General features: G+C 51.8%; 1 protein-coding gene and 2 pseudogenes across 3 annotated transcripts in view; 1 reads left to right on the top strand and 2 right to left on the bottom strand.

Moving 5' to 3' along the window:
• The window catches only part of LOC129489837 (uncharacterized), a 35,770-nt gene extending 18,455 nt beyond the window's left edge, over window positions 1–17,315 (top strand). Inside the window, exons 1-5 of one of the 3 annotated variants that reach the window (XR_010122562.1) lie at window positions 2,435–2,920; window positions 4,049–4,215; window positions 4,604–4,694; window positions 13,033–13,222; window positions 15,182–17,315. Coding sequence is in view for 1 of the 3 variants with exons in the window: in XM_063646418.1 (XP_063502488.1) it covers window positions 521–598; window positions 4,069–4,117; window positions 13,033–13,222; window positions 16,271–16,596 (643 nt within the window). In the remaining 2 variants the exon portion in view is untranslated. Of the gene's footprint in view, window positions 1–520; window positions 599–2,434; window positions 2,921–4,048; window positions 4,216–4,603; window positions 4,695–13,032; window positions 13,223–15,181 lie in introns of those variants that run through there. The other 2 variants (XR_010122563.1, XM_063646418.1) reach the window with 2 other exon arrangements.
• LOC129490845 (uncharacterized) lies at window positions 1,189–1,288 on the bottom strand (annotated as a pseudogene).
• LOC129489834 (small ribosomal subunit protein eS26-like) lies at window positions 10,461–10,901 on the bottom strand (annotated as a pseudogene).
• Window positions 17,316–21,694: the final 4,379 nt, after the last annotated feature.

The raw sequence follows: 21,694 nt of genomic DNA, 5'->3' as shown, positions 1-21,694 counted from the left end.
ATCCCTCTTCTGTAACCAGAAGACCCTTTTCACTAGTCAAGGCTGGGCAGACTGAGATGAGGGGTGTGTGTGTGTGTGTGTGTGAAGGCTGGGCAGACTGAGATGAGGGGTGTGTGTTTGTGTGTGTGTGTGTGTGTTTTCTCACTCTGTCACCCAGGCTGGAGTGCAGTGGGATCAGAGCTCACTGCAGCTTCCACTTTGATCCTCCCACTTCAGTCTCCAAAGTAGCTGGGACTATAGGAATGTGCCCCCGCACCCAACTCATTTTCTAATTTTTTGTAGAGATGAGGTTTCACTGTGTTGCCCAGGCTGGTCTTGAACTTCTGGCCTCACGGGATATCCTCCTGCCTTAGCCTCCCATTGGGCTGGGATTATAGTTGTGAGCCATCTCACCTGACCTGCGATGAGTTTTCAACAATGTGATTCCTCTTTTACAGAACCACCTAAGCTAAATATTCTTTTGAGAACAAGGGCTAGCCTGTAGTTTCATGGCCTTTTTTCCATTTGTGGTTTTTGCCAGGTGGAATTTAAATGACCTCTTATCAAGATGGATAAACCCAAGTTTCCCAGTGCTGGAATATAGAAAATGGATGGACAAGTAAGTCCTACTCAGCACCCATAACCCAGACATAGGGACCTCAACACACCTGGGCCCCAGACATCACCTTTTATTGTGAGTAGCTCAGAGATGACACTTTTGGTTGTTAAGTGCCCACTGGCAATAGTTTCTATAATAGCAAGTGAAGGAATAAATAGTCACCAGAACATTTTCTGTTCCCGATTACAACATTAATTGGATGAGATAATTATTTTATGAAGAATTTTCATATAGCACAGTCCTGGCCATATCTTCAAGTGAACAGAAAAATTCTATTAAAAAGTCAACCTTCTATCTCACTCTGTTGCCCAGACTGGAGCGCAGTGGTGCAATTATGGCTCACTGCAGCCACAACTTCCTGGGCTCAAGCAATGCTCCCACCTCAGCCTCCCAAAGTGCTGGAATTATAAGCAGACAGCCACCATGCCTGAAAGCTCGACAATTTACATCAAGTGTAATAATAATGCACACGCCCTGTGACTCACAGTAATCTCACTTCTGGAAATACCATTTTTGGATATAATTCAACCTAAACAAAAGGTCATATGCACACAGTGAAAATCCGGATGTAATTTGTTTCTCTTTTTAAAAAAAATATGGAATGCTTCACAAACTTGCATGTCGTTCTTGCACAGAGGCCATGCCAATCTCCCTGTTGTTCCAACTTTAGTATATGTGCTACTGAAGCAAGCATGAGTAATTTAAGATAGAGTGGTTACGTGGAATAAGGAAGAGTTATGGGGAATTTCAAAATCTATTGTATTTATAGGCACCTAGTAACAGCTCAGTAAATATTAGCTGCTACTTTTATTATTTTTATGGTAATTCCACTCAATTAAAAACTGTCATTAAAAATTACCATTGTCATGGAACATAATGTATCCTACAGTATAACTGTAAAAACAGATACAATTTGTCTCTTGGTATATGGGGGGGATTAGTTCCAGCTCCCCCATTTCTGTGTACACCAAAATCCACCCATACTCACTGCAGCCTAGACTTCTCAGGCTCAAAGGATCTTCCCACCCCAGACTCCAAAGTAGCTGGAACTATAGGTGTGCACCACCACCACACCTGGCTAATTTTTTTTCTTTTTTTGGTAGACACAGGGTCTCACTATGTTGCCCAGGCTGGTCTCCAACTCCTGTCCTCAAGCGATCCTCCTGCCTAGGCTTCCCAAATTGCTGGGATTACAGGCATGAGCCACCATGCCTGGCCTCTGCTAGTTCTGTATTCTCTAGAGTTGTCTTTCATTTGTGCTAGTGTGTCACTCATTATGCCAATCCTCTGTTATAATTAATACTTTTTATATTAAATTTACATATATATATTTTTTACTTTGTTTTTTATTGGTACTGGGTCTCACTCGATCACCTAGGCTAAAGTGCAGTGGCACGATCTCTGCTCATGGCTACCTCCACTTCCCAGGCTCAAGCAATTCTCCTTCCTCAGCCTCCCGAGTAGCTGGGATTACAGATATGTGCCACCACGCCTGGCTAATTTTTGTGTGGTTTTTTTTTTTTTTTTTTTTTTTTTTTTTGAGACGGAGTCTCGCTCTGTCGCCCAGGCTGGAGTGCAGTGGCGCAATCTCGGCTCACTGCAAGCTCCACCTCCCGGGTTCACGCCATTCTCCTGCCTCAGCCTCTCCGAGTAGCTGGGACTACAGGCGCCCGCCACCACGCCCGGCTAATTTTTTGTATTTTTAGTAGAGACGGGGTTTTACCGTGGTCTCGATCTCCTGACCTCGTGATCCGCCCGCCTCAGCCTCCCAAAGTGCTGGGATTACAAGCGTGAGCCACCGCGCCCAGCAATTTTTGTGTTTTTTGTAGAGATGGTGTTTCACCATGTTTCCCAGGCTGGTCTCAAACTCCTGAGCTCAAAGCGATCACCCGCCTTGGCCTCCGAAAGTGCTGTGATTACAGGTGTGAGCCACTGTGCCCATTTTAGTTTAAACTTCTGAGTGGTTTATATCTCCTGATTGGACTCCTAGAAATACAGAATTGATGCTAGGAAGGGTACCAGGAGATGGACCCACACAGATGGGATTTGGGCGTAGGTTTGGTTATCCAAGGAGCAGAGCTGAGCTATTTGCCAATGGGACATGGGATGCTGGTGATTTCTAGGAAGTGACCTCACAATGACTGAAGCTACCACTTACTGTTGATTGTGATGAAATGCCAGCCGAGGCATATGCCATTCAAGCTAAGGGGTGCTACACTTGACCACTGCGGCAGTATAGATGAGTCTGAAGAATGGTATGGGATGGATACTTTCGAATGCACTCGAGCAGGGGTCTCCATCCACAGGGCCACAGAGCTGGAGGTGAGCAGCGGGCGAGTGAGGGGAAACTTCATCTGTATTTATAGCCCCTCCCCATCGCTCCCATGACCACCTGAGCGCCATGTCTTGTCAGATCAGCAGCAGCATTAGATTCTCATAGGAGCACGAACCCTGTTGTGAAGTGTGCATGTAAGGGATCTAGGTTGCACGCTCCTTATAAGAATCTAATGCCTGTTTCTCCCATCGCCCCGGATGGACAGTCTAGTTGCAGGAAAATAAGTTCAGAGATCCCACTGATTGTACATTATCATGAGTTGTAGAATTATTTCATTGTATATTACAATGCAATAATAATAGAAATAAAGTGCACAATATGTGTAATGCACTTGAATCATCCTGAAGTCATTCCCTCTACCCCTAGTCTGTGGAAAAAATTGCCTTTCATAAATTCACTCTGTTTTTTGCGTAGAGACAGGGTCTTAATGTGTTGCCCAGGCTGATCTCAAACTGCTGGGCTCGAGTAATCCGCCCCTCTCAGTCTCCCAAAGTGTTGAGATTACAGGCGTAAGCCACCATGCTCAACCAAGACTGAGTTTCTTAAATAAAAATTAGGGGAGATTACTTGAGCCCAGGAGGTCGAGGCTGCAGTGAGCCCTGATTGCACCACTGCATTCCACCATAGGTAACAGAATGAGACTCAGTCTCAAAAAATAAGATAAAATAAAAATTAGACTGGGCATGGTGGCTCACGCCTGTAGTCCCAGCACTTTGGGAGGCCAAGGCAGGCAGATCACGAGGTCAGGAGATTGAGACCATCCTGGCTAACACGGTGAAACCCCACCTGTACTAAAAGTACAAAAAATTAGCCAGGTGTGGTGGCAGGTGCCTGTAGTCCCAGCTACTCAGGAGGCTAAGGCAGGAGAATGGTGTGAACCCAGGAGGCAGAGCTTGCAGTGAGCCGAGATTGCGCCACTGCATTCCAGCCTGGGCAACAGAGCAAGACTCTGTCTCAAAAAAAAAAAAAAAAACCCTTTATGAAGTTCCCAGTAATTCTTTCCTTCCTAAGTGTTCCCCATAAGCCTTTGAATTTTGTTTGCTTTTCACATACCATTTAAAATGTTTAAGAATTTGTGTCTGTCTGTGTCATCCCCTTTTTTTTTTCTTTTAAAGAATATCTTTGTCACTTCCAGCTGGATCTTCCATGAAAGACTTCAGAGTCCAGGAAGAGAGACTGATTGGGTAACATGTTATTCAGTTACAAAAAGACTTGGACTATGACTCAAAAATGATCAAATAATAGTGCATGCATCAAATGCAATAAGAAGCATTTCTGGAGGGTGAGAGAAGCATCCAGTTAAGGTGACATTGAAGCTGGGTCCTGAAAGATGAGGAAGAATTGTATGAGAGTGGGCAGAGAAGGGGGAGGTGGAGGGATGGGGAATGGGCTGGGATGGAGTGAGCTGCTCAAGCAGGGAAACCAGCACTGTAAAGACCTGGACAATAAAGATGGCACATTTTATTCAGGGAATTGTGAATTAATTGTGGCAGGAATGCTTTGGAGAGATAGTAATTTGCTTGTATGGAATTTTGCCCGAGAGACCTCATTACAGTTTCTAATCTTTTGATGTTATCATCTATCACTGTCCTTGTCAAATAGTTTGGAATAGGTATAATGATCACAATAACATCAAGCATAATATTTCATTAATTCTCACAAAATCACAGGTAGGTGCCACAGTTATCCCCATTTTGTGAATGAAGTGATGAGGACTTAGGAATGATGAGTGATTTGCCCAAGCTCACCTGGATATTAAGAGTGAGTCAAATGTCGGGTCTGGTCTGACTTTAATGTTTGCTTTGTTCATGAGCACCACGTGTTGCCTCTCCTATGCAGTTAAGCAGGTAAACAGGTGAAAGAAAAGCCCGTGTTTGTCTCTACTCACACACTTCTGACTGAATGTGTGTGTGGAATTTCTACACCAAGTTCTCCAATGCTCTGGATATTAACTGGGTATCCCACAATTTTATTCTGACACTTCTTGGAGTTGGCGTAGACCCCACAGGTTACGGGCTCAGTCCCACGAGACCACCCTCGCTTCACATGCCACTGGCAAGTCCGAGGTTGTCACCTGTACTTTTGACCAACCTGTTACAAATCAGGGGTTCCCATGACCCCCTTCTTGGGGTTTAATCATTTGCTAGAACAACTTACAGAACTCAGAAAAACAGTTTGTTTCCTTTTCTTCTGAGAGACAGGTTCTCATTTTGTTGCCCAGGCTGGTGTGCAGTGGTGCAGTCACAGCTCACTGCAGCCTCAACTGCCTGGGATCAGGTGGTCCTGACCACCTCAGCCTCCCTAGTAGCTGAGACTACACGCTTGCACCACTATTTCTGGCTAATGTATTTTTTGTAGAGATGGGGTCTTGTTATGTTGCACAGGTTGGCCACAAATTCCTGGGCCCAAGCAATCCTGCCACCTCAGCCTCTTTGAAGCGCTGGGATTACAGATGTGAGCCACCACATCGGGCCAGTTCATTTCCTATTACTGGTTCCTTGTAAAGGATACATTGCAGATCCAGCGGTGTAAAGGATACATCCTCATAAAGGATACATCGCAGATACATGATCCAGCTAATGAAAGAGATGTACATGCCAGATGCAGTGGCTCACACTGTAATCCCAGCACTTTGGGAGGCCGAGGTGGGAGGATTGCTTAAACTCAGGAGTTTGAGACCAGCCTGGGCAACATGGTGAAACCCTGTCTCTAAAAAATTTTTAAAAAGCTGGGCACGGTGGCTCAAGCCTGTAATCCCAGCACTTTGGGAGGCCAAGGTGGGCGAATCACGAGGTCAGGAGTTCGGGACCGGTCTGACCAACATGGTGAAACCCTATCTCTACTAAAAATGCAAAAATTAGCCAGGCATGGTGGCATGCACCTATATTCCTAGCTTCTCAGAAGGCTGAGGCAGGAGAATCGCTTGAACCCGGGAGGTGGAGGTTGCAGTTAGCTGAGATCACACCACTGCACTTTAGCCTGGGTGACAGAACTAGATTCTGTCTCAATAAATAAATAAATTAACCAAGTGCAGTGATGTGCACCTGTAGTTCCAGTTACTACAGAACTAGACTCCGTCTCAATAAATAAATAAATAAATAACTGAGCATGGTGGCATGTGCCTGTGGTTCCAGTTACTAGGGAAGCTGAGGTGGGAAGATGTTTTGATCTGGGGACTGGGGAGGCTTAGGTTGTAGTGAGGTAAGATTGTGCCATTGCACTCTAGCCTGGATAAAAGAGCCAGACACTTTCTCAAAAAAAAAAAAAAAAAAAAAAAAAGATGCCCAGGGCAAGGTAAGTGGGGAGGGGCACAGAGCTCCCATGAACTTTGTTGAACATGCTACCCTCCCAGAATCTCCTATGTTCAGCAACCCAGAAGCTCTGCAATCCCTGTTCAGGGTGTTTATGGAGGCTTTATTATGCAAGCACGATTGATAAATCCTTGGCCACTGGTGATTAAGTCAATCTCCAGCCCGTCTTGCCTCCTGGAGTTAAGCGGGTGAGGCTGAAAGTTCCAAGCCTCTAATCATGTGGTTGCTTTTTCTGGCAATCAGTCCTCCTCCTAAAGAAATCTAGGAGCTTGCAGCCACTAATCTCTCAACAATACCCCCAAATGCATTCTTGTCATGCTGGAGATACCAAAGGTCTTAAAGGCTCTTGTGTTAGAAACCTGGGACAAAGACCAAATATTAAAACAAAAGATGCTCCTGTCACCTCTAAGACTGAGGTCTTTATAAGAGCTTTAGAAGCTCTGTGCCAGGAACCAGGGACAGAGACCAAATATATTTTTCTTTTCTTTTTTTGAGACAAAATCTCCCCGTGTCATCCAGGCTGGAGTGCAGTGATGTGATCATAGCTCACTATAGCTTTGACCTCCTGAGCTCAAGCAATCCTCCTACCTCAGCTTCTCAAGTAGCTGGGACTACACATGCATGTCACCCATGCCCAGCTCATTTTTGTAGAGAAGAAATTTAGTTATGTTGCCCAGGCTGATCTCAAACTCCTGGGCTAAAGCGATCATCTCACCTCAGCCTCTCAAGTAGCTGGGAGTACAGGCACACACCACGTCTGGCTAATATTTATTTTTATTTTTTTGTAGAGGTGGGGTCTCACTATGTTGTCCCGGCTAGTTTCAAACTCTGGGCCTCAAGTGTTCCTCCTGCTTTGACCTCCCAAATTGTTGGGATTATGGGTGGAAGCCACCATGCCCGGCAATTACAAGGATTTTTTTGTTTGTTTTTTGTTTTTTTTTTGAGACGGAGTTTCGCTCTTGTTGCCCAGGCTGGAGTGCAATGGTGCGATCTTGGTTCACTGCAACCTCTGCCTTCTGGGTTCAAGCAATTCTCCTGCCTCAGCCTCCAGAGTAGCTGGGAATACAGGCATGCACCACTACGCCCTGCTAATTTTTGTATTTTTAGTAGAGATGGGGTTTCTCCCTGTTGTTCAGGCTGGTCTCGAACTCTTGACCTCAGGTGAATCGCAAGGATCTGTATAAAAGAAAGAGGGTAGGAGAGTCAGAACTGGAGCAGGAGATGTGGTGATGGAAGCCGAGGTCAAAGAGGGAGATTTGAAGATGCTTCACTTCTGGCTTTGAAGATGGAGTAAGGGGCCGTGATCTAAGGAATGGGGGTGGCTTCTAGAAGCTGGAAAAGCCAAGAGAACATGTTAGAGCCTTCAAAAGGAATGCAGCCCTGCTGACACCTTGACTTTAGCCTTAATAGGCCTAGTTGGGGCTTCAAGGCCCCCAGAATTGTAAGATGGTTTATTTGTGGTTTTTAGCCACTAAATGTAGGAAAGTTTGTTGCAGCCACAAGAAGAAATGAACATAAAGCCAGGCATGGTGGCTTATGCTGGTAATCCCAGCACTTTAGGAATCCAGGCAGGAGGATCACTTGAGGCCAGGAGTTCAAGACTAGCCTGGGCAACATAGTGAGACCCTATCTCTACAAAAAATTTTAAAAATGGCTGGGCGCGGTGGCTTGCGCCTGTAATTTCAGCACTTTGGGAGGCTGAGGCAGGCAGATCACCTGAGGTCAGGAGTTCGAGAACAGCCTGGCCAATATGGCAAAACCCCCTGTCTACTGAAAATACAAAAGTTAGCCGGGTACGGTGGCACGTGCCTGTAATCCCAGTTACTGGGAAGGCTGAGGCAGGAGACACCCTTGAAAATGGGAGGTGGAGGTTGTAGTGAGTCAGGATCGCACCATTGCACTCCAGCCTGGGTGAGAAGAGTGAAACTCCATCTTAAAATAAGATAAAATAAAATAAAATAATAAAAGAAATCAGCCAGGCATGATGAACATGCACCTGTAGTCCCAGCTACTAGGGAGGCTGAGGTGGGAGGATTGCTTGAGCCTGGGAATTGGAGGTTGCAGTGAGCTGTGATTGCACCACTGTGCTCCAGCCTTGGTGGCAGAGTGAGATCTTGTCTCCACAAAAAAAAAAAAAAAAAAGAAAGAATAAGCATGGTGGGCAAGGGGACAGATGGCAATGTTAAATAGAATAGTCAGCGGTGGTCTCCTAAGTAAAAATTGAGCAAAGACTTGAAGGAGGGGAAGGAGTTGGCCAAGGTGCTGTGGGAAGAGCATTGTAGGCAGAAACAACAGAATAAAGTGTCTGAGGTGTGTCTGAGGCTCTGGAAGGAGGCTAGTGGAGCAAAAGGTGAGAGGGAGAAAATTAGGGCAGCAGGTTAGGAAGGTGGGGGTTTCCCTTCCAGGTCTGTGCTGCCTTGAGCACTCTCCCTAGGCCCTAGGGCATTCTTCTTCTTCTTCTTCTTCTTCTTTTTTTTTTTTTTTTTTTGGGATGGGGTCCAGCTCTGTTGCCCAGGCTGGAGTGCAGTGGCACAATCTCAGCTCACTGCGGCCTCTGCCTCCCGGGTTCAGGTGATTCTCCTGCCTCAGCCCCCCAAGTGGCTGGGATTACAGGCACCTGCCACCACGCCCGGTGAATTTTTGTATTTTTGGTGGAGGCGGGGTTTCGCCATGTTGGCCAGGCTGGTCTCAAACTCCTGACCTCAGGTGATCCGCCTGCCTCAGCCTCCCAAAGTGCTGGGATTGCGGGTGTGAGCCACTGTGCCAGACTGGCCCTAGGGCATTCTTTAGAGCAAGGGTTGGCAAACTGTGTTCAAACCCCATAGTTTTCTGGCCAAATCCAGCTCCCTACCTGTTTTGTAAATAAAATGTTATTGAAATGCAGCCAGGTCCATTTATTTATGTGTTGTCTATAAAGCATTGAATGGTTATGACAGAGAAAGTATGGCCTAGAAAGCCTAATATATTCACTATCTGTCCCATTATAAAGAAGTTTGCCAGCCCGACTTTAGAGTTCTCTTTACATCTTTATGTTATTGTATCATAGCTTAATAATTTAATATTAAATCTCCCCATTTTAATTACAAAAAAAAAAAAAAAAAAAGAAAATTAGGGCAGCAGGCCAGAGATTTGCTGGGCAGGGATCAGTACAGACCGTGTAAGCCCTGGGAGGTTATTGCTGGGCTAGATGGGAAATTCAGGAGGGTTCTGAGCAGAGAGGCGACATGATCTGTCTGCCGATTTAAAAGCATTCTCTGGCTGCTGCATTGAGAAAGACTGTGGGAAGATTTGGGTAAGCATGGGGGCCAAGCTGTGGCAACATCCAGGCGGGAGATGATAGTGGTCCTGACCAGGGTCATGGTGGTGTTGAGAGATGGTCAGAGGAGAGAAGTAGGGGAGGAGGCCAGGGAGTTGCTGGGTGGGGATCTTCAGTACATGTTGAAGACAGTCAACAGGATTTCCTGACAGACTGGATGTGGGGTGTGAGAGAAGGCAGGAGTCAAGGTTGTGTTAGATTATTACTGAATTATTAAGTAATTTTAAAAAACACTACTGCCTTTCCCAGTCCTATTAAATATGGGATAGTAGATTAAAGAAATCTCTTCAGGCTCAGTGCAGTGGCTCATGCCTGTAGTCCCAGCTGTTTGGGAGGCAGAGATGGGAGTATCTTTTAAGGGCAGGAATTCGAGACCAGCCTGGGCAACATAGCAAGACCTCCTCTCAATAAAAATATTTTTCAAAATTTAATAAAATGAAATGTAGCTAGGCATGGTGATGTGTACTTGTAGTCCCAGCTACTCAGGCGGCTGAGATGGGCAGATCTCTTGAGGTCAGGTGTTTGAGGCCAGCTTGGGCAACATAGCAAGACCCCTCACTCTACAAAAAATTAAAAAAATAGCCAGGTATGGTGGTACTCAACTGTGGTACCAGCCAGTGGGGAGCTGAGGCAGGAAGATGGCTTAAATTCAGAAGGTCGAGGCTTCAGTGAGCTATAAGTGCACAACTGCTCTCCAGCCTGGGCGACAGAGCAGGACCCTGTCTCACAATACAAATAAAGTAATGAAATCATAAGTTAGAGCCTTTTGGCTCTGTAGCCCTTGCAGCCCTGGAGCCGTGCAGTAGGGTTTGCATCACTGGGAATGAGGAGACCCCTCCCCAGTATTGTTGCCTGACTAATCAGTGGTTTTTTTTTGTTTTTTTTTAAGTACAATTTCCATTTTATTTTTCTCCAGAGAATAGTCTGTCTTCAGTCTTTAAGAACTCAGCTCCTTACATGGGCTTTGGTGGGGGACGTGGGGCAGCATCCGCAGGTCTAAATCGGGGTGGGGTGTTCGGTCCTTGCGGGCTTCACGAGATCGATTCCTGACTACTTTGCTGTGAATTGCACAACTCACACAGTAATGTAGCTTCACATACAGCTTGGGAAGCACATAGGCATCGAAGACGCTCGCTTCAGAAATGTCCCTGACTGCTGCGGCCTCCACTATGTTTTGAATGACGAATTTCTTAATGGCCTTGTCCTTGGGCACGCATCGGGCACAGTTAGTGCAGCGAATAGGCTGCACGTGGCCGCGGCCCTTTTTGGCACGACCATTGTTCCTTCTTTTCTTTGTCATTTTGGAGGCACGGACCGGAGAGAGGACTAATCAGTGTTTTAAAAAATACATGAATCTGTTGGGAGGCCGAGGCGGGCAGATCACGAGGTCAGGAGATCTAGACCATCCTGGCTAACACGGTGAAACCCTGTCTCTACTAGAAATACAAAAAAATTAGCCAGGCATGGCAGTGGGCACCTGTAGTCCAAGCTGCCGGGGAGGCTGAGGCAGGAGAATGGCGTGAACCTGGGAGACGGAGCTTGCAGTGAGCCAAGATTGTGCCACTGCACTCTAGCCTGGGGAACAGAGTGAGACTCCGTCTCAAAAAAAAAAAAAAAAAAAAAAAAAAATATATATATATGTATATATAAAAATATGTGTGTGTACATATATATTTATATAAATCTAGATTTATATAAATATATTTAATATATAAATATATAACTATAATATATATTTACATATTTATATAAATCTAGATTTATATAAATATGTATACACATATATATGTACATATGTATTAATATATACATTAGCATGGGCGCAATGGCTCACGCCTGTAATCCCAGCACTTTGGGAGACCGAGGTGATCACCTGAGGTCAGGATTTTGAGACCAGCCTGGCCAACATGGCGAAACCACATCTCTACTATAAAAACACAAAAATTAGCCAGGCATGGTGTTGGGCGCCTGTAATCCCAGCTACTTGGGAAGCTGAGCCAGGAGAATTGCTTGAACCCAGGTGGCGGAGGTTGCAGTGAGTCAAGATCGTGCCACTTCACTCCAGCGTGGGTGAAAGAGTGAGGCTGTTTCTCAAAAAAAAAAAAAAAAAAGTATTACGTCAACTTGTAATGGTTTTATTATTCATGTGTAATGAATATATATTTTAGAATTTGTCCTGTATTATATCAACATGAAATGGTTTTATTATTAATATGTAATGAACATTTTAAAATTTTTGTCTTATTTTCTAATTTTAACATAATTATTGATATAAAGAAAAAGTCTTAAGAGATCTTCAATAGAGTTAAAAAATGTGAAGATATGCTAGACCCGAAAAGATTGAGAACATGTAGTTTAGACATATTCAGAGTAAGCCACATACAACTTGCTACTTTACCTATTTTCTTTCTTTTTCTTTCCTTTCTTTCCTTTCTTCTTTCCTTTCTTTCCTTCCCTCCCTTCCTTTCTTTCCTTCCCTCCCTTCCTTCCTTTCTTTCCTTCCCTCCCTTCCTTCCTTTCTTTCCTTCCCTCCCTTCCTTCCTTCCTTCCTTCCTTCCTTCCTTCCTTCCTTCCTTCCTTCCTTCTTTCTTTCTTTGTTTTGTTTTAGGAGATGGGGTCTCCTCTGCAACACAGGCTGGAGTACAGTGGTGCAATCACAGCTCACCGTAGCCTTGAACCCCTAGGCTAAGGCTCCTCCTGCCTCAGCCTCCTTAGTAGCTGGGACTGTAGTTATACATGATGACACCTGGCTATTCTTTAAATTGCTTGGTAGACATGGGGTCTCTCTTCGTTGGCCAGGCTGGTGTCAAACTCCTGGCCTCAAGTGACCCTTCCACCCCTGCCTCCCATCCTAGAGGTATGAGCCACCACAGCAAGCACTTGTTCGATTTCCTAAAAATAAATTTCCAAATTAAGGCTGTGGGATGATGGCCGGAAGATAAAAGTAGAAAAACAGAAGAATAAGTTCTAATGACTTACACATATTCTTTTGACAGCAAGAAGAACTTTTAGTAAATACATTCCTTACAAACAGAAGGCAAATAAACAATGTTGTACAGGAACTTCAACACACACTGTACAATATTCCCACTTTGCTGATGTCAGTTACGGAAATTCTTCGTGGTTTACTTGACTATCGCTATCAGTATTTAGCATCTCTCATCATTTTTGTCAACTTCCTCATCTGCTAACTTCTCTCCAAGGTATGTCATATTGTGACATACTCCTGCTGCACGAACATGGCCAGTGTCATCATATTTAACACGTAGAATCTTTCCCTAATTTGTTTTTTTACTCTCTGTCTCTTTGTTTTGAATTTTTCTTACCTTTATTGTCAGAAACTCCAGAAAGTCAATCGTAGTGATTTATCACCAGTTGCTTCATTAATTTATACTTTGCTTATATGGAATTTTGCCCAACAGACATCATTACAATTTCTAACCTTTTTTCTTTTCTTTTTTTTCTGAGTCAGGGTCTTGCTCTGTTGTCCAGGCTGGAGTGTGATAGTGCTATCACAGCTGACTGCATCCTCGACCTCTCAGGCTCAAGCAGTCCTCCCACCTCAGCCTCTCAAGTGGCTGAGACTGTATGTGCTTGCCACAATGCCCAACTAATATTTGGACTCTTCCTGTACGTGGGTTCCAAAGGGCTGACTGCGAAACGTGAGTATGCATGGATTTTGGTATATGCAGAGATGGGGGGCTGGAACGAATCCTCTCTGTATACCGAGGGATGACCGTATATGTTTTTACAGTTATGCTGTAGGACACATATTGTTCCATAGCCTTGAAAATGTTTATTTTTAATGACAAATAATTTTGAATTTAGTGGTATAATATAAAAGTAGCAGCTGATCAGGTGTGGTGGCTCACACCGGTAATCACAACACTTTGGGAGGCTGAAGCAGGAGGATGGCTCGAGGCCAAGAGTTTGAGACAGGCCTCAGAAATCAAGGGAGTCACCATCCCTACAGAAATATACATGAATTAGCCTAGTGTGATGGCATGTTCCTGTAGTCCCAGCTACTTGGGAGGCTGAGGTGGGAGGATCACTTGAGCCCAGGGAGGCTTAGACTGCAGTGAGTCACGATCAGGCCTCTGCACTCCAGCCTGAGTGACAGAGTAACCCTGTCTCAAAACAATGAAAAAGTAGCGGCTAACATTAACTGACCTTCTACCAGGTGCCTATAAATACCATAGATAGTTTAATTTCTTATAACTGTTTCTTATTTCGCTTAACCACTCTGTCTTCAGTTACTCCCAGATTTTCTCTGTGTTTGTGCAGATGACTTTTTGTTTAGGTTCAGTTGTCTTCCAAGGTATTTCCAGAAGAAAGATTACTGTGAGTCATGGTGAATGGACATTCTCATTGTCCTTGATGTAAATTGACAAGGTTTTGGGTGCCTCCCAGGTATAATCCCAGCACTTTGGTAGGCGAAGGCAGGAGGATTGCGTGACCCCAGTACTTGGAGGAGACAGTATGGTGAGACAGTGTCTCTATTATTTAAAAAAATTGCCAGTCAGGCATGGTGGCTCACGCCTGTAATCCCAACACTTTGGGAGGCTGAGGTGGGTGGATCACCTGAGTTCTGGAGTGCAATACCAGCCTAACATGGAGAAACCCTGTCTCTACTAAAAATACAAAATTAGCTGGGTGTGGTGACACACACATGTAATCCCAGCTATTCAGAGGCTGAGGCAGGAGAATCGCTTGAACCCGGGAGGTGGAGGTTGCAGTGAACCTCGCGAGATCACACCGTTGCACTCCAGCCTCAGCAACGAGAGTGAAACTCCATCTCAAAAAAAATAAATAAATAAAAAATTGGAAGCTTTACCCTGAAAGGCTTATATACAGTTTAGACACCCCTCATTGTATAAGGAAGTGCCCATTTCACTGCATCTTTGCCAGCACAGGGTATTATAATTTAATAAGTTATTTTTCGTTTGATAATTTTAAATGGATAAAAGCCCTCATATTATTTGTCACATTTCAACATCTTTCCATATACCTTATTAACCCTATTTCTCTTCTGTCTGTAAATAGTTGTTGTTGTTTTGTTCTTTGAGACAGGGTCTCGCTCTGTCACCCAGGCTTGACTATAGTGCCATAATCATGACTCACTGCAGCCTTGACCTCACAGGCTCAAACTACCCTCCCACTTCAGCTTCCCAAGTAGCTGGGATTATGAGTATGCACCACCACACCCAGCTAATTTTTTTCTTGTTTTGGATAGAGACAGGGTCTCACTGTGTTGCCCAGGCCGGTCTCTAGCTCCTGGCCTCAAGCAATCCTCCTACTTCGGCTTCTTAAATTGCTGGCATGAGCCACCATGCCTGACTTTGGCTACTCCTATATTCTCTAGAATTCTCTTTACTTTGTGCTAGCCAATCTCTCATTATGCTGTTCCCGTTATAATGAATAATTCTCTGTATTAAATTTTAGGACTTTGGACTTTTGAGTGGTTTATGTCTCCTGATTGGACCCTGACTAATGCAGAGTTGATGCTAGGAAGGGTCCCAGGAGACAGACCCACACAGATGGGATTTGGGCATAGGTTTGGTTATCCAAGGGGCCGTGCTAAGCTCCTTGCCGGTGGGACATGGGATGCTGTTGATATCCAGGAAGTGACCTCACAATGACTCAAGCTACCACTTACCGTTGATTGTGATGAAATGTCAGCTGTGGCACATGCCTTGGGAGCTAAGTGGCTGCTGCACTTGACCACTATGAAGACTGGTGTGGGAAGGGTCCTTTTGGATGTACTTGAGCAGGGTCCCCAATGCCGGAGCCATGACGATGGCCTCTCCCGGCACAGCTGTGGCCTCATGTCAGCCTCCCCAGGCCACGTTTCCCTTTGCCTTGCGGCAGCCTTGGCAAGCCTGGCTCCTCCCTGCCAAGGGCCTCATAAAGAGGCTCATCTCATGCCTCGCTGCGGCCTCCCCAGGCCACGCTCCCGCTTTTTGGCAGCCTCCGCAGGCCCAGCTCCTGCATCCCAATGGCCTTTTTAGGCCTGGCTTGTGCCTCGCCACGGCCTCTTGAGGCCCAGCTTTTCCCTTCTGGCGGCATCTCCAGGCCCAGAAATTCCTCAAGTCAGCCTCCCCTGGCTTAGTTGCTGCCTCCCGGCCTCCTCACCGGGCCCAGCTCTTTGCTGGCGGCTGCGCCTCCAGACCCACCCCTGCCTGCAAACGGCCACTTTTGACTCGGCTCATGCCTGGCTCGCGGCGGCCTTCGTAGGCCCGAAACCACCTCCAGTCCAGCTCTCCAGGCCCACCTCTGGCCTCACAGCGGCCTTCCCAGGCCCAGCTCTTGCCTCACAGTGGCCTTCCCCGGCCGTGTTCCTGCCGGCCTCCTGGCGGCCTCAACAAGCCCAGCGCCTGCCTCACACTGGGCTCTCGAGGCGCAGCTGACGCCTCACGGTGGTCTCTGCAGGCCCAGCTCCCGCACGCCCCGACGGTGTCACCGGGCCCCAGGCTTTCTGAACTGGGACCCCCCGCCAATGGCCTGTGCGGGCCCAAAGCATCCTGACGTCAGCCTCGCCAGGCCCAGCTCCTGCCTGTCATAGGCCCCTAGAGGCACGGCCTCTGCCTCCTCACATTGGACCTCCGCCAGGCTCAGCTCTTGCCTCAGCGTGGCCGCCTCATGCGAAACGTGTGCCCTGCCTGTTGGCAGCCTCCATGGGCCCAGCTCTTGCCTTTCGCCGTCCTGTCCAGGCCCAGAACTGTTTCCAGCCTGCCTCTCCAGGCCCAGCTCTGCCTCCCGGCTGCACCCGCCGGCCCAGCTCCTGCCTCGCAACAGCCACATTCGGCCCAGCTCCTGCCCAGCTCCTGGCAGCCTTTGTAGGCCGCAGGCTCCTCTAAGTCAGGCCTTCCAGGCCCCACCTTCGGCTCCCCGGCGGCTTGGAGAGTCCCAGCTCCTGCCTCACAGCGGCCTGTCCGGGCCCAGCTCTTGCCTCGTGTCAGCGTCCCCCAGCCACGTTGCTGCCTGCCTCACGGCAGCCCCGACAGGCCCGGCTCCTGCCTCCCGATGGTCTCTTTAGGCTCATCTCGTGCCTCACTGCGGCCTCCCCCAAGGCGGGCTCCTCCCTTTCATCGGCCTCCGCAGGCCCGGCTCGTGCATCCTGATGGCCTCTTTTGGCCCAGCTCGTCCCTCGCCACGGCCTCTTTCAGAGGCCCAGCTTTTCCCTCGTGGCGGCCTCTGCAGGCCCAAGTCGGCAAGCCACCTCCACGGCCCAGTGGCTGCCTCCCAGGCTCCTCTCCAGGCCCAGAACTCTCTCGCGACTGCGCCTCCAGGCCCAGCCCCTGCCTGCAGACGGCCGCTTTTGACTCGGCTCACGCCCGGCTCGCGGCGGCCTTCGTAGGCCCGAAACCTCCTCCAGTCCAGCTCTCCAGGCCCACCTCTGGCCTCGCAGCGGCCTTCCCATGCCCAACTCTTGCCTCACGGCCGCCTTCTCCGGCCGTGTTCCTGCTGGCCTCCCGTCGGCCTCAACAATCCCAGCAACTGCCTCATACTGGGCTCTCAAGGCCCAGCTGACGCCTCACGGTGGCCTCTCCAGGCCCAGCTCCCGCCCGCCCCAACGGTGTCTACCTGCACGTGGCTTTCTCAACTGGGCCCCCACCGCCGATGGCCTGTGCGGGCCCAAAGCATCCTGAAGTTGGCCTCGCCAGGCCCAGCTCCTGCCTGTCGTAGGCCCGTAGACGCACGGCCTCTGCCTCCTCACAGTGGACCCCCGCCAGGCCCAGCTCTTGCCTCAGAAGGGCCGCCTTATGCCAAGCTTCTGCTCTGCCTGTTGGCAGCCTCCACGGGCCCAGCTCTTCCCTCTCGCCGTCCTCTCCAGGCCCAGCTCTCCCTCCCAGCTGCGCCTGCTGGCCCAGCTCCTGCCTCGCAACAGCCACGTTCGGCCCAGCTCCTGCTCAACTCCTGGCAGCCTTTGTAGGCCCCAGGCTTCCCTACGTCATTCCTTCCAGGCCCACCTTCTGCTTCCCAGCGGCCCGGAGAAACCCAGCTCCTGCCTGACAGCGGCCTCTCCCGGTCCAGCTGTGGCCTCACGTCGGCCTCCCCAGGCCACGTCTCCGCCTGCCGAGGGCCTCTTGAAGAGTCTCATCTCGTGCCTCGCTGTGGCCTCCCCAGGCCCGGCGCTCCTGCCTCCCAGCAGCCTCTGCGGGCCCGGCTCCTGTGTCCCGATGGCCTCCTGAGGCCCAGCTTTTCCCTTCTGGTGGCCTCTGCAGGCCCAGAACTTTCTCAAGTCGGCCTCCTCCGGCCCAGTTGCTGCCTCCCGGCCTCCTGTCTGGCCCCAGCTCTTTTCTCCCGGCTGTGTCCGCGGGCCCTGCTCCTGCCTCCAAATGGCCTCTTTGACTCGGCTCCTGCCCAGCTCCCGATGGCCTTCGTAGGCCCGAATTCTCCTCCGGTCCAGCTCTCCAGGCCCGCCTCTTTCCTCGCCTCGCAACGGCCTTTCTAGGCCCAGCTCTCGCCCCCCCGTCGGCCTTCCCCGGCCACGCTCGTGCTGGCCTCCCGGCAGCCTCCAGAAGCCCAGCTCCTGCCTCATGCTGGCCCTCTGGGCCCAGCTCATGCCTCGTGGTGGCCTCTCCAGGCCCAGATCCCGCCCAACCCGACAGCCCTCGCAGCCCAAAACTCCCTTCCTCAACGTGGGCCCCTCTGGGCCCAGCCCCTCCTACGTCCCACTGATGGCCTGTGCGGGCCCAAAACCTCCCGAAGTCGGCCTCGCCAGGCCCAGCTCCTACCAGGCATAACCCCGAATGGCGCAGCCTCCGCCCCGCATTGGCCCCTGCGGGCCCGGATCTTGCCTGGGCCTGGCTGCCTGAGGCCCAGCTCCTGCCTGTTGGCCTCTCCAGGCCGGCCTATTGGCCCTCGGCCTCCTCTCCAGGCCCAGAACTGTTTCCAGTCGGCCTCTTCAGGCCCCGGCTCTCCCTCCCCGCCGCGTCCATCGGCCCAACTCCTGCCTCACGACAAGCACATTCGGCCCAGCTCCTACCCACCTCCTGGCAGCCTTTGTAGGCCCCAGGCTTCCCTACGTCAGGCCTTCCAGGCCCACCTTCAGCTTCCCGGCGGCCCGGAGAGACCCGGTTCCTGCCTGACAGCAGCCTCTCCTGGCCCAGCTGTGGCCTCAAGTGGGCCTCCCCAGGCCACGTCTCCGCCTGTCTCGCGGCAGCCTCAGCAGGCCTGGCTCCCGCCTGCCAAGAACCTCTTGAAGAGACTCGTCTCGTGCCTCGCTGCAGCCACCCCAGGACCGGCGCTCCTACCTCCCGGCAGCCTCCGCCGTCCCGGCTCCTGCGTCCCGATGGCCTCCTGAGGCCCGGCTTGTGCCTGGCCATGGCCTCTTAAGGCCCAGCTTTTACCTTCTGGCGGCCTCTCCAGGCCCAGAAGTTTCTCAAGTCGGCCTCCCCTGGCCCAGTTGCTGCCTCCCAGCCTCCTGTATGGCCCCAGCTCTTTCTCGCAGCTCTGCCCACAGGCCCAGCTCCCGCCTCCAAACAGCCTCCTTTGACTCGGCTCCTGCCCAGCTCCCGGCGGCCTTCGTAGGCCCGAAGCCTCCTCCGGTCCAGCTCTCCAGGCCCGCCTCTTTGCTCGCCTCGCAGCGGCCTTTCCAGGCCCAGCTCTCGCCTCCCGACGACCTTCCCCGGCCACGCTCGTGCCGGCCTCCCGACAGCCTCCAGAAGCCCAGCTCAGGCCTCACGTTGGCCCCTCTGTGCCCAGCTGATGCCTCACGGTGGCCTCTCCGGGCCCAACTCCTGCCCACTCCGAGGGCACCTCCCGGCCTAAAGCTCCCTTCCTCAACGTGGGCCCCACTGGGCCCAGCTCCTCTTGCCTCCGGCTGATGGCCTGTGCGGGCCCAAAGCGTCCCGAAGTTGGCCTCACCAGGCCCAGCTCCTACCTGGCGTAGGCCCCAAGGGGCGTGGCCTCTGCCCCCCACTGGCCCCTGCGGGCCCGGCTCTTGCCTGTTGGCCTCTCCAGGCCCGCCTATTGGCCCTCGGCCTCTTCTCCAGGCCCAGAACTGTTTCCAGTCGGCATCTCCAGGCCCCGGCTCTCCCTCTCCGCCGCGTCCACCGGCCCAACTCCTGCCTCACGGCAAGCACGTTTCGGCCCAGCTCCTGGCAGCCTTTGTAGGCCCCAGGCTTCCCTACGTCAGGCCTTCTAGGCCCACCTTCAGGTTCCCCCCGGCCCGGAGAGACCCGGCTCCTGCCTGACAGCGGCCTCTCCCGGCCCAGCTGTGGCCTCACCTCGGCCTCCCCAGGCCACGTCTCCGCCTGCCTCGAGGCAGCCTCGGCAGGCCCGGCTCCCGCCTGCCGAGGACCTCTTGAAGAGGCTCATCTCGTGTCTCGCCGCGGTCTCCCCAGGCCCAGCGCTCCTGCCTCGGGGCAGCCTCCGCGGGCCTGGCTCCTGCGTCCCGATGGCCTCCTGAGGCCCGGCTCGTGCCACGCCGCGGCCTCTTGAGGCCCAGCTTTTCCCTTCTGGCGTCTTCTCCAGGTCCAGAACTTTTAACAAGTCGGCCTCCCCCGGCCCAGTTGCTGCCTCCAAGCATCCTCTCCGGGCCCAGCTCTTTTCTCACGGCTGCGCCCACGGGCCCAGCTCCCGCCTCCAAACAGCCTCCTGTTACTCGGCTCCTGCCCAGCTCCCGGCGGCCTTCGTAGGCCTGAAGCCTCCTCCGGTCCAGCTCTCCAGGCCCACCTCTTTCCTCACCTCACAGCGGCCTTTGCACGCCCAGCTCTCACCTCCCAACGACCTTCCCTGGCCACGCTCGTGCCGGCCTCCTGACAACCTCCGGAAGCCCAACTCCTGCCTCACGTTGGCCCCTCTGTGCCCAGCTCATGCCTCACGGTGGCCTCCCCGGGCCCAACTCCTGCCTACTCCGACGGCGCCTCCGGGCCAAAAGCTCCTTTCCTCAACGTGGGCCTCACTGGGCCCAGCTCCTCCTGCCTCCGGCGGATTGCCCGTGCCGGCCCAAAGCGTCCCAAAGTCGGCCTCACCAGGCGCAGCTCCTGCCTGGCACAGGCCCCTAGGGTCGCAGCCTCTGCCTCGCACTGGTCCCTGTGGGCCCGGCTCTTGCCTCGGCCTGGCCAACCTCGGGCCCAGCTCCTGCCTGTTTGCGGCCTCTCCAGGCCTGGCTCTTGGCCGTCAGCCTCCTCTCCAGGCCCAGAACTGTTTCCAGTCGGCCTCTCCAGACCCCAGGTCTCCCTCCCAGCCGCATCCACCGGACCAACTCCTGCCTCCCGACAAGCACGTTCGGCCCAGCTGCTGCCCAGCTCCTGGCAGCCTTTGTAGGCCCCAGGCTTCCCTACGTCAGGCCTTCCAGGCCCACCTTCAGCTTCCCGGCGGCCCGGAGAGACCCGGCTCCTGCCTGACATCGGCCTCTCCCGGCCCAGCTGTGGCCTCACCTCGGCCTCCCCAAGCCACGTCTCCACCTGCCTCGCGGCAGGCTCGGCAGGCCCAGCTCCCGGCTTGAAGAGGCTCATCTCGTGCCTCACCGCAGCCTCCCCAGGCCTTGTGCTCCTGCCTCCCGGCAGCCTCCGCCGTCCCGGCTCCTGCGTCCCGATGGCCTCCTGAGGCCCGGCTTGTGCCTCGCCATGGCCTCTTGAGGCCCAGCTTCTCCCTTCTGGCGTCTTCTCCAGGTCCAGAGCTTTCTCAAGTCGGCCTCCTCCAGCCCAGTTGCTGCCTCCCTGCCTCCTCTCCGGGCCCAGCTGTTTGCTCGCGGCTGCGCCCGCGGGCCCAACTCCCGCCTCCAAACAGCCTCCTTTTACTCGGCTCCTGCCCAGCTCCCGGCGGCCTTCGTAGGTCCGAATTCTCCTCCGGTCCAGCTCTCCAGGCCCGCCTCTTTCCTCACCTCGCAACGGCCTTTCTAGGCCCAGCTCTCGCCCCTCGTCGGCCTTCCCCGGACACGCTCGTCCCGGCCTCCCGGCAGCCTCCAGAAGCCCAGCTCCTGCCTCATGCTGGCCCTCTGGGCCCAGCTCATGCCTCGTGGTGGCCTCTCTGGGCCCAGATCCCGCCCACCCCGACGGCACCTCCCGGCCCAAAGCTCCCGTCCTCAACGTGGGCCCCTCTAGGCCCAGCCCCTCCTGCGTCCCGCTGATGGCCTGTGCGGGCCCAAAGTTTCCTGAAGTCGACCTCGCCAGGCCCAGCTCCTA

This window comes from Symphalangus syndactylus, chromosome 9 (assembly GCF_028878055.3).
Source record: "Symphalangus syndactylus isolate Jambi chromosome 9, NHGRI_mSymSyn1-v2.1_pri, whole genome shotgun sequence".
Lineage (NCBI taxonomy): Eukaryota > Metazoa > Chordata > Mammalia > Primates > Hylobatidae > Symphalangus > Symphalangus syndactylus.
This window is presented reverse-complemented; position numbering and strand designations above follow the sequence as displayed.